We start from the raw sequence: 17,119 nt of genomic DNA on the forward strand, positions 1-17,119 counted from the left end.
GAAGGCACGTTTTATTACTGGCGTGGTTCACCCTCCGAAACACAAAACTTAAAGTTTATTTATTCTCACTATAAAGTTCCTCACTGACCAAACCACGCTGAGGCACAACCCACTACTGCTGGGCTCGCACTTGCTACACACTCTACTACTACTACAGCATGGCTACTCCAAGCAAAAGGTCCATACGCTTTCTCTTACCAGTTTTCCCATCCACAGACCCAAGCTGAGTCCTGCATCCGGGACGCAAGTGATCACACTGACTAATCCTGCAACGGCAGTAGCGACCAGGCCCGCGTCGGCAGCAGTGACTGGTCCCGCGGCGGCAACAGTGAGTAACCCCAACGCCTCACGTGACGCGAGGATGATGTTCATCCGCCCGTTTAGTGGAGAGGACGAAGATTACGGGGCATTTCAGTTTATTACTCTCTGTGAAGGTGTGATGAACATCTATGACATTTATGGACACGCTGACAGAATATCCTTTGTCCGCTCACGGCTACAGCCTGGATCCAGGGCGTGCTGCGTCATGCAGGGCGCTGCCTTCTCAGTCACAATAATCCAGCAGGATTACGACAAATTCAGACAGAATTTCCTAAATGTATTCAGTAGCGGTGCAACAACCCTGGTGGTGAAGCAGACGATGGCGGTGGTGGAGTCAGTGACTCACAATCTGGGGAGGAAAGACGTGTGGGAGGCGTCACTGCCTGCTAACATCCTGGCCGAGAGCTGCCTGAGGATTCTCCATCAGGCAGGCTGGTGCTCAGGTGCTTACATTACCACTGACAATGTGACGAAATTTTTGGGACTGTTAGTGTACATGCTTCACGTCCAGCCACGTATTCGCCTCGCTGCACTGTCCATTCCATTCCACCCCTCAGAACACCTGGATGATTTCGTGTATGCTCTGGATGACAAGCTGAGGGAGATGGGACGCGCTGCTGCTGCAGTGAACTCTGCGGATTCAAACACTAACTTTACGGAGGCAGCATCCCAGCCTTCAGATTCAGTACCGGTTGCTACACAGGCAGCAGTGTGTTCCTACTGTCACAAGGCAGGGCATAAGGAAAGCAAATGTTTTCGTAAGCGTGCAGACTCACGGAAGAAAACATCTGGGGGCGAATGTCTCCCTAAATTTACTTCAGTCCCGAAGGAACGTCCCTCCGTGAGACCTAAGGCTGCCTTCACCTCCCGAGCCAAGGGAAGTCCTACAAGGCCTGCTAATCACGGAGGCTCCGGGAAATGGGCGGCGCCGCAACACACACCAGTACTGCGCTGCGCGCTGCATGGCGCAGGCAACCACTCCACGGAAAGATGCTTTCAGATAAAAAATCTTAGGAAGAAAGTCAAACAAAAACAATTTACTTGAGCAGCGACTAGTCAAGAGGAGTCTCGCTCCCTCTCGCACAGAATGAGGGCTTCATCAAACAAGCCACGCCAGTCTGTCCCGGTGCAGGCGCTGCCGAGTTAGGAATCTTAGAATTCAATGTCCGTTCACTATATCAACATGATGAAACACGCTGACCATCTTACTCAGCTGCTAAACAGCGCGACTACCTTCACTCATTATATTAGACTTGACCACACAATCGTACTCTGAGAATCCTCGCTCACTTCAGTTCCAAGCACTAAGAATTCACCGCGGGCTGGAAGGACTCCCTCACGAGCGACTGAGGCATGTCATTTTTTTTTTTTTTGGCCACACTTCAGTCATGTCCTCCTCACCATAATTTTAATTTTAATTTCTTTCGGCTTTAGGATGCTTTAGGATCACACTCACCTCAGCAAATTCGACAAGACCGCTTATTGAGGGTCAAGAGGACACGCTGCCAGGCACACACTGCTGTAATGCTGTCAGGTACACTGTGAGGCTGTCAGACACACGCTGCTGTGAGGCGGCTGGACACGTGTCGCGTGGCGTGGCTACATGAGGCGCGTGGGAAGGCGGTGTTAGGGATAAGAAAGCTGATTGTATTGCATGTATTGTTCCTCCTCGCAAGGCTGAGTGGAGCAGGGCGAGGCGCGGGACAAGCGGTGTGTTCTCCGTCTGTTCTGCTGAGGCCCAATACACCGAGACAGGACAGGTGCTTTAACACCAATACAATTCCATTATCATACGACATAATACAATATAATACTTAGATAACAATAGTCTTAACATAATTTATACGTACTACAATGACATAAGTTTCAACCAAGTATATAATCAAAATGAAACAGACTAATATTCAGGCAGACGCTGACACGAGGAAGCGTGAGAGCCGTCAATATGTAAACACACCTAACAATATAAGAATACGTGCTTCAACCTGTGTTTGTGTCGACCTTCAAGAACCACGTGACGGGGGAGAGAGAGAGAGAGAGAGAGAGAGAGAGAGAGAGAGAGAGAGAGAGAGAGAGAGAGAGAGAGAGAGAGAGAGAGAGAGAGAGAGAGAGAGAGAGAGAGAGAGAGAGAGAGAGAGAGAGAGAGAGAGAGAGAGAGAGAGAGAGAATGGTACAGAGAAAAAAAAAAAATGAAAAAGCAAATTAGGAAAACAAATATAAGAGAAAACAGGAATGACAGGAGGAGGAGGAGGAGGAGGAGGAGGAGGAGGAGGAGGAGGAGGAATCTCATATGGCCGAGATAAACCAGGATCATGGAAGAGATAGAGGAAGAAAGGAGGAAGAGGAGAGGGAAGAGAAGGGGGGAGGAGGGGAGGGAGAAGGGAGGAGATAGGAAGAAATAAGAAAGGAAGGATCAGAGAAGGCGGGACACAAGATGGAGGAGAATGAGATGGACAAGACTAGAGAGAGAGAGAGAGAGAGAGAGAGAGAGAGAGAGAGAGAGAGAGAGAGAGAGAGAGAGAGAGAGAGAGAGAGAGAGAGAGAGAGAGAGAGAGAGAGAGAGAGAGTACAAAATGGAGTAGCAGCGAGTTTAAAGGTGACAGATTGTGAAATATTACGCGTCGACAGACCATAAACAAGTACACAAATAACATAAACAACTAAATGAGAAGGATAAACAAAACAAGACATAACAAAGGTATACGTAGAACAAGAAGTGGAAATAAATTACTCGAAAAAAAAAAAAGTTGTAAAAAAAATGTTAATGGTGATATATGGAAACAAAGGTGAGAAAGAGAGAGAGAAAAACAACAACAACAACAACAACAACAACAACAACAACAACAACAACAACAACAACAACAACATGAAACAGGGCACAAGACTCATCAAATAAACAACACACAACAAACGTATATACATAAAACACACACACACAAAAAAAAAAAAAAAAATCTTTCCCCCCAAAAAATCACTTGTATACCGAAAATGTGAATAATATATGTAAAAAAAAAAAGACGAAAGGGAGAAAAAAAAATAGAAATGTCAAACTGAAAAAAAAAACCACGAATAAGGTAAAAGTGAACAATTAAAGAAAAGAGCATAAAGATGAGAAGGGAGAAAAATAAAACAAGAAAGAGTAAAAAGAGGCAAGAGGAGGAGCACGTGTTTCATTCAGGAGAGGACTCACAGACTACTGAAAAAAATAAGAAGTCTCTCTCTCTCTCTCTCTCTCTCTCTCTCTCTCTCTCTCTCTCTCTCTCTCTCTCTCTCTCTCTCTCTCAATGCGGTCCAAACGAGGAACAGCAGCAGAAGAGGAACATGAAGGAAGAACAAACAACAACAGACCCGTTGGTTCTTACGAGGCTGTTTGTGAGAGACTGCACTAACCTAAAGTAAGAGGAGGAGGAGGAGGAGGAGGAGGAGGAGGAGGGAACTGGGCTGAAAGAAGCTATGATAAATAATACAAAATAAAAAAAAGAAAATAACAAAACAATGGAAAAAGAAAGGAAGAGGAGGAGGAGGAGGAGGAGGAGGAGGAGGAGGAGGAGGAGGAGGAGGAGGAGATGTCAGCGATGGAGCATTTAGGTAAGTGTGTTGGGCAAGAGAATGCATCAGTTGGGGTTGCCTTGACTCCAAGCAGCAATCCATCTCCTCCTCCTCCTCCTCCTCCTCCTCCTTCTCCTCCTCTTCCTCCTCCTCCTCTCGAGTTTTGTGTGGAAGTTATGTCTTCTCCTCCCTTGCATCTCATTTCCTTATTTATTACAGTATCTATTCGTAATCCTCCTTTCCTTTGTGTCCACTCATTCCTCCTCCTTCCTTCCTTCCTTCCTTTCTTAATTTTCCTAATTTTTTCTTTCTTCTCTGGTTTTAATTCCAATTGTTTCAAGTTTTTTTCTTCTCTGGTTATACTTGGTACTTTTTTTTCTTGTGGTTAACTGCTATTTCTCTCTCTCTCTCTCTCTCTCTCTCTCTCTCTCTCTCTCTCTCTCTCTCTCTCTCTCTCTCTCTCTCTCTCTCTCTCTCTCTCTCTCTCTCATATCCTCCTCCTCCTGCTGGTGATATTAAGTTAATGCGCATCTTTTCACAGCTTCCTTGGTTTAATCCGGTGTTTATTCGCTCCGCACATTCCCATTCCTTCTAAACGGCGGCGCGGAAAATGAGGTCCTTCCTTGCCACTTTTTGGGCCTGTTTACTCTGCACATGCGCGGCGATAAAGTTTACGCCCTGGTTGTTTGCTCTTCCCGACGCCACTCTCGCTTGTGCTGTTGACTATATACCCCTTTTTTGCTCGTTTTCTGTATTCCCATTTTCTTTTTTTTCTTTCCTTCTTTCCTTTTTCTGTCTGTGTTCGTTCCCCTGGTATAATTTTGGCTTTTTTTTGTATTGTTTTTGTTATTTTTTTTGGTCGTTTTTTTTCCTCTCTGTGTTTTGTCTTCGTTTTCTTTTTTTGTTGCTTTCTTTTTCGTCTCTCTCTCTCTCTCTCTCTCTCTCTCTCTCTCTCTCTCTCTCTCTCTCTCTCTCTCTCTCTCTCTCTCTCTCACTCTCACTTCTTTGGTTTCTGCCTTTTTTTCGTCTTGCATCATAATCCCCTTTCTTTCTGTCTTCTCTCTCTCTCTCTCTCTCTCTCTCTCTCTCTCTCTCTCTCTCTCTCTCTCTCTCTGTGTGTGTGTGTGTGTGTGTGTGTGTGTGTGTGTGTGTGTGTGTGTGTGTGTGTGTGTGTGTGTGTGTGTGTGCCTTCCTCGCGCTGTGCTGGCCAGTGTTGCTTCCAGTGTTGCTCCCAGTGTTGCCTCCAGCGTTGCCGGGGCGCGCAGCTGTGTCGTGATGCATGCACGGCGAGGCTGCTGCGGCTGTCACGTATTTTTGCTGTGGAGATGAAGATGCTGGTGCTATTGCTACTGCCACACTGCACCCGCCGCCTCCACCTCCGTTGTTGTTGTTGTTAGTGGTGGTTAGACGGTGGTACTACTGCTGCTATTGTTACTACTACTACTATCACTACTACTACTATCACTACCATTGTTGTAATATTCATAACAAAGCTACTAAGCCTACTACTACTATTACTAGTACTACTACTGGATTACTAGTACTACACAGGATGGCTGCTCCGCACGGCGGAGCAGCCATCCTGTGGCGTGACTCCAAGCGGTTTCGTGTCACTCCTGTACCTTATGAATCCAAACGATTGTGTGCTGTTCGAGTTCATTTACCAGAACAAACGGGTTTGGTGATATGTGTATATATGCCCTGTGATGATCAAAGAAGTGACCAAAATGTGAATGAATATGTAAATATACTGAGTGATATAGCAGTTCTTAGTCTTAGTAATGATATAGATTTTATATTAGTAGGTGGTGATTTTAATACTGATTTTAGCCGTGTTACGCCCCAGACACGGGCCTTTGTTAAATTTATCGATGAGTACAGGTTTTATTGTTGTGATAATGATGCCTTATCCACAGTTGCTTATACTTATTGCAGTAAAGGAAATAATTTTAAATCCCTGATAGATCATTTTTTGATATCAGACAATATATCTAACTTCCTTCAGACTTATACTACTATTGATTCTGTAAACAATCCATCAGACCATATAGCTATAAAGTGTGTTTTAGATGTTACTATTTCTTATAATGTGGAAAATATTGAGCATGAGACCTTCGAGCGCATATGTTGGCATAAGGCAAATACTGAGGATATATTAAGGTATAAAGAGTTAGTCACTGGATATCTGTTAAATGTTCCCCTACCGGAAGATATGTTAATGTGTAGAAATAATATGTGCACCCAGCATGAAATGGAAATAGCAGCATTTTATGATCATATCACCAATGCACTTATAAAGGCAAGTAAAGAGTGTATACCAAGGACAAATTGTGGGAGAGTTAAGAAAATTGTGCCAGGCTGGAATGATTGTGTTGAGGTTATTTTCGCACTGCTTTGTTTTGGCACAGGTTATGGGTAGACAGTGAACGACCTCAGCAAGGTCTCATTGCCGAAATACGCCGTACAACACGTAAATGTTATCACCAAGCACGCAAGATGGTTATAAAGCAAGAAGAGTTAATAACTACAGAGAAATTAGCTGAGAGTTTGCAGGCTAGTGCTTCTGGTAGACAGTTTTGGAGATCTGTAAGAAACAAGGGAAAACAGAAGAAAAAAACGCCTAAGGCAGTTGATGGAAAACATTGTCCTAAAGATATAGCTGATTTATTTAAAGGAAAGTTTGAAGAGCTTTACAACAGTACCTCATACGATACAAATGAGATGGATAGCTTAAAATCTGCCATCAACAGTGTAATTTCTTGTCAGAAAAATAGTAATGAAAGTATACTCTTGATTACGCCTGATGAGGTGCGTCAAGCACTGCGGAGAGTGAGGCCTGGAAAGGGAGAAGGTGAGGGTGACCTGATGTCTGACCATCTCATACATGCTGGTGATGTGTTATACGGACACTTGTCTGTACTGTTTTCAGCCATGTTGAGGCACGGTTTCTCTCCCCACAGCATGATGAAAGGGGTTATGATACCGCTTCCTAAAGGTCGTTGGGCAAATCTTAATACCAGTGAAAATTACAGAGCGATTACTCTTAGTAGTTTGATGAGTAAAATACTGGATAATATTGTATTGATGAGAGAAAGGGATAAACTATTGACCAATGATTTGCAGTTTGGGTTCAAAGAAGGAACATCCTCTACTATGTGTACAGCAATGGTGGAGAGAAACTGTGTCTTATTATGTATCTAAAGGTACAACTGTTTATGGGTTTACTTTAGATGCAAGCAAGGCTTTCGACAGAGTTAATTATTGCAAATTATTTGATATTCTATTGAAACGTAATGTATGTCCTCTTATATGTAGATTATTGTTAAACATGTACGTAAATCAAAAACTAAGCGTAAGATGGAATGACTTACTGTCTAGTACATTTGAAGTGAGTAATGGAGTCAAACAAGGTGGTGTGATCTCTCCTATACTGTATTGTGTTTATGTAGACGGGTTACTCACGGAATTGCGAGACTCTGGCGTTGGCTGCTACATGGGTGGCACCTATGCAGGAGCCTTCGGGTTTGCTGATGACCTAAAAGGTCTAGCACCAAGTGTTTTTGCTCTCAAGAAGATGATAAGCATCTGTGTAGATTATGCATCGAGATATGACATTGTGTATAACGAAAAAGAAAAGCAAATTAATAGTTTTCCACGGTAATAAAAGAAGTAATATAATTCCTAATGTAGAAATTAATGGTAAAACTATTGATATTATGGAGAATTGTACACCTGGGAAATGTTTTAGGAAGAAATATTTTTAAATGTGATACTTCTAAATGTGTGACTGATTTTTATCGACAATGTAATTCATTTTTATCCCGTTTTAAGGGTGGACTGTCACATGTAAGAAATACTTTGTTTTTAAATATTGTTCTAGTTTTTATGGTAGTCAACTTTTAAATGTGTGTGATGGTAGCATGGAAGCGGTGTACCGAGCGTGGAGGGTTGCAGTGCGTCGAGTGTGGAAGCTGCCCTGGACCACACACTGTAGTCTGCTTCCTCACATTGCTAATGTTATGCCCCCAGAAATGTGGTTCGCAAAACGGGAGATTGCTTTTATAAACCAAATATTAACATCAGACAATATGGTTATAAGAACAATAGGAAGAATGGGGGTTTATGGAAGACATTCAATAATGGGCAGTAATGTAAGATATCTTTCATACAAATTTAATATGAATATTGGAGACATCAATAAGGTTTGGACGCAGCTGCAGTGTGACCAGTACGAACTTGCACGGACTGGTGCACAAATTCGTGGTGTGTTTGATGAGGGATAGATGTGATACCACAATCTTAGATGTAAGGGAAACTAAGATGTTGATTGATGCTTTGTGCACCGAGTGACGTCGGATTCAGTATGATATTGTCTAATTTAGTATAAATTTATGTTTTTTTTTTTTTTAATAATTAAATGAAATGTTTTTCTTTCTTTTAGTTTTAGTATGTATTTTAGTTTGTGTACACATCTTGTGTGAATAAAGAATATTGAATTGAATTGAATTGAATTGAATTGAATTGAATTGAACTACTACTAGTCAGTTTCCAAACAACCATGCAAGGGCCAAGAAGTCTGTTGCTGTATGATCCTTCAACGTAAATAATACAGTGCTGATATCTGAATAAAACTAAACATCCTTCTTGTGAGCTGTGATATCTCCTTAACTGTGAGCGTAACTAAGGTAAAATCACAAGACGACCACCACCACCACCAACACCACCACCAGCCTGCTATGTAAGATCTCCCGGGGGGCACCATGCACGGCCACACCCAGGGACGTGACTGAGCTGTGTGTGTGAGTGTGTGCGTGTGTGTTTCTGTAAATATCTATGCATCAGCGTGTGTTTAGTCCACCGCTGCAATCCCCTGCCACCTCCTCCTCCCGCACTCAGTCTGGTCAAGAGTAGGTAAGTCCCCCTTGGCAGCCTTACCCACTACCCCCACCTCCACCGCCACGCCACACGCCACGCCGGGACAACGCCTCGGTAACTATTGAGGCCACAGTGTTCCGCCAAGTGAGTGCGTGGCGGCGTGTAATCCCTGCACGAACGCTCCGGAACGCTTCCAGAATAAAACCATTAAACTATGAACCATTTCTCCATTTTTCAGTTGAGATTAGTCCTTCACCACCCATCAGTCTTAACTAACTGTTTGATTTTATTTTTACCCTTACCTAACCTAGCCTAACAAAACCTGACCTGACCTGACCTCACCTAACCTAACAAAACCTGACCTGAGCTGACCTAACCTAACAAAACCTGAGCTGAGCTGACCTAATCTAACAAAACCTGACCTGACCTGACCTAACCTAGCCTAACAAAACCTGACCTGACCTGACGTAACCTAGCCTAACAAAACTTGAGAGTATAACATTCTAACCTAACCTAACCAAACCTGATATAACCTCACCTCACCTGACCTAACTTGACTTGTGCGACTCTACCTTCTATATCCTATCGTATGTTTTCTTATCCTCCTTTACTCTACCCTGTCCTTGTGTACCCTTCCCTAAACCTAACCAAACCTAACCTTACAGTCACATCAATCTCTCATTCTCAATAAACAAGACTGCGACAGTGGTGACGTGTCTAACAATGAAGTCTTTACTCATTGCTACTCGTCGCCCTTATAAATATAGCTTAGTCTGTCAAATGAGAGAGAGAGAGAGAGAGAGAGAGAGAGAGAGAGAGAGAGAGAGAGAGAGAGAGAGAGAGAGAGAGAGAGAGAGAGAGAGAGAGAGAGAGAGAGAGAGAGAGAGAGAGAGAGAGAGAGAGAGAGAGAGAGAGAGAGGAGTAATATTCAGTTATAATACGTGATAAATACAAAAGGAGAGGCGGTGTTACATATGCGCTGTATTTTCCTATCGTCCCTAGAAATGTAGTTTAGTCTGCCTTATAATGAGAGAAAGGGAGGAAGAGAGACAGGAGTAATAAATAAACATGCAGGCGAGGCGATGGTACACATGTGTTATATTTACTTGCAAATTCTCGGAGCGTATTTGTAGATCAGTGGAGAAAACGTTGCGCTGGGAATGTCTATTGTTGAGGGGAGAAGAGGCCGAGCAAACATTGGTATCGTCACGCTCCCGTCTGTGTCTGTTGCGGCAGCCGTGTTGCTTGCCGCGGAGTATTCGCTGTGCACTGCTCGCTGCCCGGCCCTCCCTGCCTCCCTCCCTGCCTCCCTGTCTGCTTCGTGAAATCTGTGCCGGCAATAACACTTGTTCTGCCTCGCCTGGTGCGCGTCGAGTGCTGGTGTTAACGACTGTTCTGTCTACTACTACTACTACTACGACTACTACTATTACTACTACTACTACTACTACTACTACTACTACTAACAACAACAACAACAACAACAACAACAACAACAACAACAACAACAACAACAACAACAACAACAACAACAACAACAACAACAACTACTACTACTACTACTACTACTACTACTACTACTACTACTACTACTACTACTACTACTACTACTACTACTACTACTACTACTACTACTACCACTACTACTACTATTACTACTGAACTCAAACATCAGAGAGGCCCATTATCTTTGGCGCTGTCTAAAAAAAAAAACATAGTAACCACAACGAGTTTAAGTAAAAACGAGGAAATATATTCATGAGTTTACGAAAATGGCTATTTTTTTTAATCGTAGAAATGCAAAAAAAGTGATGTATATTCTTTATAAAAACTTGAATACGAGATAAAGGAAAAAGGCGTTATGCGGAAAACATGTACATATACGAATTAATGGATTTACAAAGGAAAACACGAAGATACAAACTCTATAAACAATTTTAAGCAGGATAAAAAGGTGGAGGGGGGGAAGGAGTACCAATTAAACGATCTATAAAGGAAAACACGAAGATACAAACTAAAGGGGAAGGAATTAACGCGATGCGACACACAACTATAAAGATTTACTGGACGCTTAAAAAACACAGTGATGCAAACTATCAAATGTATTCCACGCGGCTCTTTACTAATGGCAATGAATGTTCCGTCCTACGAGTTTTCAGGATTGAGAGAGAGAGAGAGAGAGAGAGAGAGAGAGAGAGAGAGAGAGAGAGAGAGAGAGAGAGAGAGAGAGAGAGAGAGAGAGAGAGAGAGAGAGAGAGAGAGAGAGAGAGAGAGAGAGAGAGAATGTATTTTCGTCTGATTTACAAGTCGGGCTTCGCATTTAGGTTGCGTGTATTTACATGGAGAAGCAAATGTTGTATAAAGAATTCTTGCACCTGAAGATTTTTATTTTCAATCCAGTATTAGCAACGGTTCCAATTGTATGTGTGTGTGTGTGTGTGTGTGTGTGTGTGTGTGTGTGTGTGTGTGTGTGTGTGATAAAACGCATACAACGACAAGAAGAACAAGAACATCAACAAGAACAACGGTAGTAGTAGTAATAGTAGTAGTAGTAGTAATAGTAGTAGTAATGGTGGTAGTAGTAGTAGTAGTAGTAGTAGTAGTAGTAGTAGTAGTAGTAGTAGTAGTAGTAGTAGTAGTAGTAGTAGTAGTAGTAATAATAATAATAATAATAATAATAATAATAATAATAATAATAATAACAATAATAATAATAACAATAACAATAATAACAGCAAAAACAACAACAGCAGGAGCAGCAGCAGCAACAAGGACAACCAAACAATGGCTGGACCCAGACAACACTGCATCCTCACAATACTTATTCCTATTCCCATTGTGTTTCTTTCTCCCTCTGCTTAGTTCATCAGTGTTGCTTGTCACTCCCACACCTGTCCCCCACACATTGTTTTCTTCAGGTGTGTTGCAATTAATGCCCTCTCTCTCTCTCTCTCTCTCTCTCTCTCTCTGCTTGAACTTTCTAGACAGACAGACAAAAAGACAGACAGCCAGCAAGACAGACAGACAGACAGACAGAATGACAGACATTGAGGGTGGAGTGAAAGATAAAGAAAGGTAGGAAGGGAAGAAAATGAAAGAACATATACAGAAATAAGAGGGAAGGAGAGAAAAAGATAACAGGGGAGTGTCAGAGAGAGAGAGAGAGAGAGAGAGAGAGAGAGAGAGAGAGAGAGAGAGAGAGAGAGAGAGAGAGAGAGAGAGAGAGAGAGAGAGAGAGAGAGAATACAGTCTGTCACTCTTCCATGTCTGTTATCACCTTAAAAAGTTTGCAATGCTTACTGAAGTGAAGAGACAGAGAGAAGGAGAATGGGGAGGAGAGAGAGAGAGGGAGGGAGGGAGGGAAAGTAAAAGGAAGGAAGAGAGAACCAGGAAGAGAGACAGGGAGGGAAAATCAGTGCAAGATGGAAGTAGGAAAGGAAAGAAGGAAGAGGAAGAGAGAAGAAAACCAGGGAAGAGGGAGAGGAAAGAAAGATAGAAAGGAAGGGAGGAAGGGAGGGAGGGAGGCAAGGAAAGGAAGAAGCATGCCATCACCACCACTACCATCACCACCATCACCACTACCACTACCACAAATTCCACCACTAATACACAACACCCCGGTAATCCCCACAAGCACTTCCACACCACTCCATCTCTCCACCAAACCTAACTTTACTCCAATGGTCCACTCCACACCACACCACTCCACTTAAGCCTGCTCTTACCTTCTTACTTAATTACTTACAACAAATCATTAAACCACTGAATAAAAAGTACTGTAGTGACAATTAGCAAGCACTGTGGCCTCTGTGTGGCTGATAAATGAAAGAAGAGAATATTCAGCATTTAGAAGAGTTTAAGTGGAGGGAGAGGAGGAGGAGGAGGAGGAGGAGGAGGAGGAGGAGGAGAAATAAGACACTGAAGAAACGGGCGTGAGAATGAAAGTGGGTCAGAGAGAGAGAGAGAGAGAGAGAGAGAGAGAGAGAGAGAGAGAGAGAGAGAGAGAGAGAGAGAGAGAGAGAGAGAGAGAGAGAGAGAGAGAGAGAGAGAGAGAGAGAGAGAGAGAGAGAGAGAGAGAGAGAGAGAGAGAGAGAGAGAGAGAGAGAGAGAGTGGAAGAGGCAGGTGAGGGATTAATGTGAAGGGTGAATAATGAACGACCTGAAAAAAAGAAGATGAGGGAAATTGAAAATGGAGATGAGAGGAGGAGGAGGAGGAGGAGGAGGAGGAGGAGGAGGAGGAGGATGAGCTGGCTGTCTATGGGAGGAGGAGCTTTGAGGGGATCTTGAGTATGATAGCAAGAGGAGAAGGAGGAGGAGGAGGAGGAGGAGGAGGAGGAGGAGGAGGAGGAACCTTCTTCATCCCTTCCTGTTGGAGTTCTCTGGCGGGAGAGGAAGTGCGGAGGGAGAGGTAGAGAAGAGGAAGTAAAGATGAGGGATTAAGTGAATGAACGGGAAGGGAGAGTCACAAAGAGGAGGAGGAGGAGGAGGAGGAGGAGGAGGAGGAGGAGGAGGAGGAGGAGGAGGAGGAAGAGGAGGATTTCTTTCTACACCTTTACAGATAAAAGAAAGCGATTCAGAGAGAGAGAGAGAGAGAGAGAGAGAGAGAGAGAGAGAGAGAGAGAGAGAGAGAGAGAGAGAGAGAGAGAGAGAGAGCTGTACCGTTAAGCCCATGTGGATCAGTAAGTAATAAGCGGCCGGAGCTTCATTAGTGAGGTTCCCCAAGGTCAGAATGGTCTTCGTTTTCTGATCCAAGAATAATTCAAGCTTTCCACAATTAACTCTCATTTTCCATTCCAGTTTTCAATTAATTCTCATGCCTTTTTTTTTCCTTTTATTTTCTTTGGCCTCGTTTAAGTAATCCTAATATTTTCCTTCTTTCTGTTTCTTTCCTTTACTTTTTTTTTCTTGGTTGACTTTTAATCCATTCTTTCACGTAATTCTAGTGTTTTTTTTTTTATTTTTCTACTGATTACCATGCATGCAGTCCTCGCGTAATTTTAATATTTTCTTCCCCTGCTTGAATTTTTACTCGAGTCTTGATTATCTCCAGCATTTTCTTTTCTTTTTCTTTGCCACGTGACAAAATTATTGTGGGCCACCTCGTGAGGATCCCATGCGCTTTTGTGGCCTGGGCTGCTGTGGCCTGTGTATCTGGGCAGTCTTACAACACTCACAACACACTGCAACACTTAAGGAACACACTCTCCCACACTCCCTGGACAGCCCCGTAACTCACAGCACACAGACACACACACACACACACACACACACACACAGAGAGAGAGAGAGAGAGAGAGAGAGAGAGAGAGAGAGAGAGAGAGAGAGAGAGAGAGAGAGAGAGAGAGAGAGAGAGAGAGAAAGTGGACGGTTACCTGAACGACTCACGCGGCTGTCTGTGTGTGTGTGTGTGTGTGTGTGTGTGTGTGTGTGTGCGCCCCACCGCGGTTCTGAATGAAGGTCGGGGCTGAGCGGCCGCGGCTTCCTAATGACGTCTCGTTAATATGATGTGAGTTTTATAATCTTCAAGAGTTTTCTCGTCTGAGTATTTCTTGAAGGCAAGCTTACGAGGAGATGTTTGGTGGTGGTGGTGGTGGTTGTGGTGGTGGTGAAGGAGAAAGAGGAGGAGAAACCGTGTGTGTGTGTGTGTGTGTGTGTGTGTGTGTGTGTGTGTGTGTGTGTGTGTGTGTGTGTGTGTGTGTGTGTAGGAGCCATGCAATGTACTTAGTTTGTGGTTGTGTGGCAAGAAATATCCATCGCCTTTCTGTTTTTCCTTCTTATTTTCTTTTCTTTTCTTTTTTTTTTTTACAATCTCAAGTGGTGCCGAATTCCTGTCCTTAATAGAGATCACCATCATCATCACCATCATCATCATCATCATCATCACCATCATCGTCATCACCACCATCATCACCATCAGTAGCCATTACGAGTCTCTCTCTCCAGTCTGTCTTCTCTAATTTCTCGTTTACTGCAGGTTATTTCACTCCATTCCAGGAAGTTTTCTAGTTACGTCCCTCCATCCATCCAGAGAGAGAGAGAGAGAGAGAGAGAGAGAGAGAGAGAGAGAGAGAGAGAGAGAGAGAGAGAGAGAGAGAGAGAGAGAGAGAGAGAGAGAGAGAGAGAGAATTATTTTTTTAAGATTCACTTCATCTAAAAAAAGATAATAACATAATTTTAAGCGACGACAGCGGGACTTGTCATAAACAGAAAAGATAGAGAAAAAAACAAAAACAAAAAAATATAAAGACACAATAATAAACAGCCCTTAATTAAACTTGTTCCCTTCATGCTTCATCACACTCCGCTAAAATATACTGCACATTGGTGTCACGCCCGGATTTGGAGCATGATGAAAAACACAGAGAGATTAATATGACTGTTGGATAAATTAACGATGAGAGAAAGCCGTGGGAGAAACTAGCACTGTAAGACCATCGGAACTGAACCCTTTGGCGGACACTCAAGCCTAAGAAAGAGAATCCAACGCCTTACTAATCAAGAGAATATGATCACAAAGCATGGGTGATCTTTGTTGTTCGTTAAGCTGTCACAATATCACGGCTTTTAATATTTTTCTTAACCTTTCGTCTATACACAGCGAGAATTACGTGTAAGTATCATGTTCACCTTCATTATAGCTGTCTACGTATAACCACAGGTGTTTTCAATGATGTTCGTTTTCTTTGTATTCCTTCCATCTTATTTTCTCGTTCTCCTTTCTAGAAATCTTGAAGTAATATTCCTTTTATATGTTTTCTGATTCTCCTTCCATAGAAACCCAGGAGTAATATAACATTTTTTTTGTTACTTTTTTTTTCCCAGAAGTAACATCCGTTCCATTTTCTTTTTTATTCCTCTTCCACAGAAATCTAAGAAGTAATATCTTTTTTTTCGTTACTTTTCTCTCTCTCTCTCTCTCTCTCTCTCTCTCTCTCTCTCTCTCTCTCTCTCTCTCTCTCTCTCTCTCTCCTTCCCTTGAAATTTTAAAGGAAATGTAAAAAAAAAAAAAAAAAGACCCACCAACATTTTACCTCCTTCCGATAGTGTCCCATTTTCTCTTCTATATAAATTCAACAGAAAACGTAAAACCGCAAGAGATAGAAATACATATACAACCGCAGCTTTATCTTCTTGAGTAGTGACTTTCTTTCATTCTTCCCTTCTGAGCTTCTCGTCTATCTGTCTGTCTGTCTGTCTGTTTGTCTGTCTGTCTGTCTGCCCTTTCACTCACCTCCTGATACGCGTAAATGCAAATGCCATGGAAGAATGAATGAATGAATGAAGAGAGGGAGGCAAGGAATGAATGGGGGAATGAATAGATAAAATGTAAAGACGATAAATCAATAAATTGGTTAAGTTTTGGAGAGCAACGGAGAAAACGGAAGTTGTCTATAAGTTACCCCTTATAATGCGTGACAGGGAGGGACGGAGGGAGGGAGGGAGGGAGGGAGGGAAGGAAAGAGGTAAATAATGAAGGAAGGGAGGGAGGGAGGGAGGGATAGAAGTTATAGTGTACGAGGAAGAAGGTGAGATGCGGTTAGGAGAGGAGGGAAAGAAGGGAGAGAGAGAGAGAGAGAGAGAGAGAGAGAGAGAGAGAGAGAGAGAGAGAGAGAGAGAGAGAGAGAGAGAGAGAGAGAGAGAGAGAGAGAGAGAGAGAGAGAGAGAGAGAGAGGTGCAAAGAAGAACGGGAGGTTTGGAGGAAAGAAGAGAAATGAAGGAATGGGCTGACTGAGGAGGAGGAGGAGGAGGAGGAGGAGGAGGAGGAGGAGATGAAGAGGTAAAGAAGGGAAGGAGAGAGGGAGGGAGGAATAAAAGGAAGGACAAGAGGTCTGGAGGAAGAAGAGGAGGATAAAGAGAAGCATGAATGATGGATTGAGGAAGGAAGAGATAAAGAGAAGGAGAGAATAAAAGAGATGAAGAGTAAAGGGAAAAAAGGGAAGAAAGGGAACAATACACTGAAAATTAACACCACCACCACCACCACCACCACCACCACCACCACCACCACCACCACCGTTTCTCTTCGTTAAGTGAAGTCTACAAAGGCCTTCTTTTTTCCCTTCTTTTCCTTTCTCTCATCAAGGGAGGCGAAGAGAGCAGCCCCGTGTAACCTCCCGGGCTCTGGAAGGGAGTAAGGGGGGCAGGGCGGCAGGGAGAGAAGTAAGGGTGAAAGGGCAGAAGAAATGAAGGAAGGAACGGTAGGCATGAAGAAAGAAGCGAAGGAAAGAAGGAAGGAAGGAAGGAAGAAAAGAAGGAAAGAAAAGAAGGACAGGAATGAGGAAAGGAAGGAGGGGATGAAAGATAGGAAGGAAGGACAGCAAGGTGGGAAGGATGGAAAGAAAGAAAGAAGAATGGAAGGAAGATAAGAAAAGGG

At 43.1% G+C, this 17,119-nt stretch overlaps 1 protein-coding gene across 1 annotated transcript in view; it reads left to right on the forward strand.

Moving 5' to 3' along the window:
• Positions 1 to 2,305, forward strand: part of LOC135103061 (uncharacterized) — a 3,290-nt gene extending 985 nt beyond the window's left edge. The window contains exon 3 of the mRNA XM_064009008.1: positions 217 to 2,305. Within this exon, the coding sequence (XP_063865078.1) occupies positions 217 to 1,366 (1,150 nt within the window). The 3' untranslated portion in view covers positions 1,367 to 2,305. The remainder of the gene's footprint in view (positions 1 to 216) is intronic.
• Positions 2,306 to 17,119: the final 14,814 nt, after the last annotated feature.

This window comes from Scylla paramamosain, chromosome 8 (genome assembly GCF_035594125.1).
Source record: "Scylla paramamosain isolate STU-SP2022 chromosome 8, ASM3559412v1, whole genome shotgun sequence".
NCBI lineage: Eukaryota > Metazoa > Arthropoda > Malacostraca > Decapoda > Portunidae > Scylla > Scylla paramamosain.